Source organism: Mizuhopecten yessoensis, unplaced genomic scaffold (assembly GCF_002113885.1).
Source record: "Mizuhopecten yessoensis strain PY_sf001 unplaced genomic scaffold, ASM211388v2 scaffold8871, whole genome shotgun sequence".
Classification (NCBI taxonomy): Eukaryota; Metazoa; Mollusca; class Bivalvia; order Pectinida; family Pectinidae; genus Mizuhopecten; species Mizuhopecten yessoensis.
The window spans coordinates 3,373-4,753 of NW_018407764.1; the positions used below are offsets into that span (position 1 = coordinate 3,373).

Genomic DNA, 1,381 nt, shown 5'->3' on the forward strand with positions numbered 1-1,381 from the left:
AAATTTTAAGTGCGATGTCACCTAGTCGGGAGGGGACAAAAGAGGACAGGGCGGATAATAACGATGGTTAAGATGGAACATTTCACAATTCTTGCCTGGAAAACATAAAATCAGCTAGTATATATGATTAACAAGTGGAGTTTTACATACGAGACTCTGATGGTAGTTAGCAATGGTCCTCATCTGTGTGGCGTCTGTGATGATCTCCTGCTGAGGGATCATAGAGTCTGATGAAGACAGGTTACTAATGAGGATGTTCACCTCCTTAGAGTTCAGGGTCCTCATCTCCTCCTCTGAACACATCGCCTGGTTCATGTCCTGGCCCTCCATTGGCTGCAGAACCTGCCAACTTGGCAAGGACCTGTGAAAACAGAAATAACCACAGAGAATGAACAGACAATATCACTTTATATATAAACATATACAGGCTTATTTCTGTTACAGGGGTATTTTCTTAGTCAACTGGATTTGGAAAATCAACATGATGAACTTTATATAAATAACACAATCTACAGTTGTAATGTCAAAACCATAAATTCAACATTGTACACGTTTGTATTATCCACACAAACACAGAATAACATACAAATTAAAGTAGAATATTTAAAGAATATCTAGAGCAGTTACAGTAAGTTTCATCTAATATTCCGTATATTACATGTCTTGTCTAGTGGATAGAGCACACATGTTCTCTTGTTAAACATTAGTGTAATTGAAACTATGACATTTAAAAATAATGTTCAGAAATACAAATTGACAGATGATCAATTATGAAAAGAAGTGAGAAGAACTTATATGAATAGGTATTTACTATGACACTTCCCATCCTTAAATAAATTCATAAAATTTGGTAAGTAAAGATTTTGAAAGAGTTTAGGATAATTGTTAAATATGCAAAAGTTTCAAGTATTGCATATAAATCTATTAGTTGGTTATTGCTATTTAATAAACATATTCACCAAATCTAGTAACTTTTCACATCTTTATTCAGAAAGCAATTAATTACAGATAAACTGACAGAATGACATTCTGTAAATCTAGGATTATAACTTGTCGGATATTGTTATAATCATATTACCCTATTGTAACCAGCTGACTTTACCTGAGAAACCTGCTGATGTCTTCATCCTTTGCCCACATAGCACTGATCATTCGCTTCTCATCCGCATCATACTGAACCATACCTACAGGTCACCAATGGTAACAAAGAAATATAAACAATGTACCTACAAGTTACAATAATTTAACATATCCCTGTCACTCTGAATGAAGTAAAGGTCATTTGCTGTGTGATAGGTGTGTATGTGACTTACCCCTGTATGCTGTGTGACAGGCTTGTCTGTGACTAAGTACCCCTGTATGATGTCTGACAGGTGTGTCT

The 1,381-nt window shown here is 35.2% G+C and overlaps 1 protein-coding gene across 1 annotated transcript; it reads right to left on the reverse strand.

The window, feature by feature from the left end:
- Positions 1–150: 150 nt before the first annotated feature.
- LOC110456835 (exocyst complex component 4-like) lies at positions 151–1,326 on the reverse strand (the record flags this gene model as incomplete). Its single annotated transcript, XM_021507829.1, has 3 exons — positions 1,314–1,326; positions 1,103–1,184; positions 151–361 (listed from the first exon to the last, which is right to left on the reverse strand). Coding segments are annotated over exons 2-3 (291 nt in total), but the record flags the coding sequence as incomplete, so codon positions are not given.
- Positions 1,327–1,381: the final 55 nt, after the last annotated feature.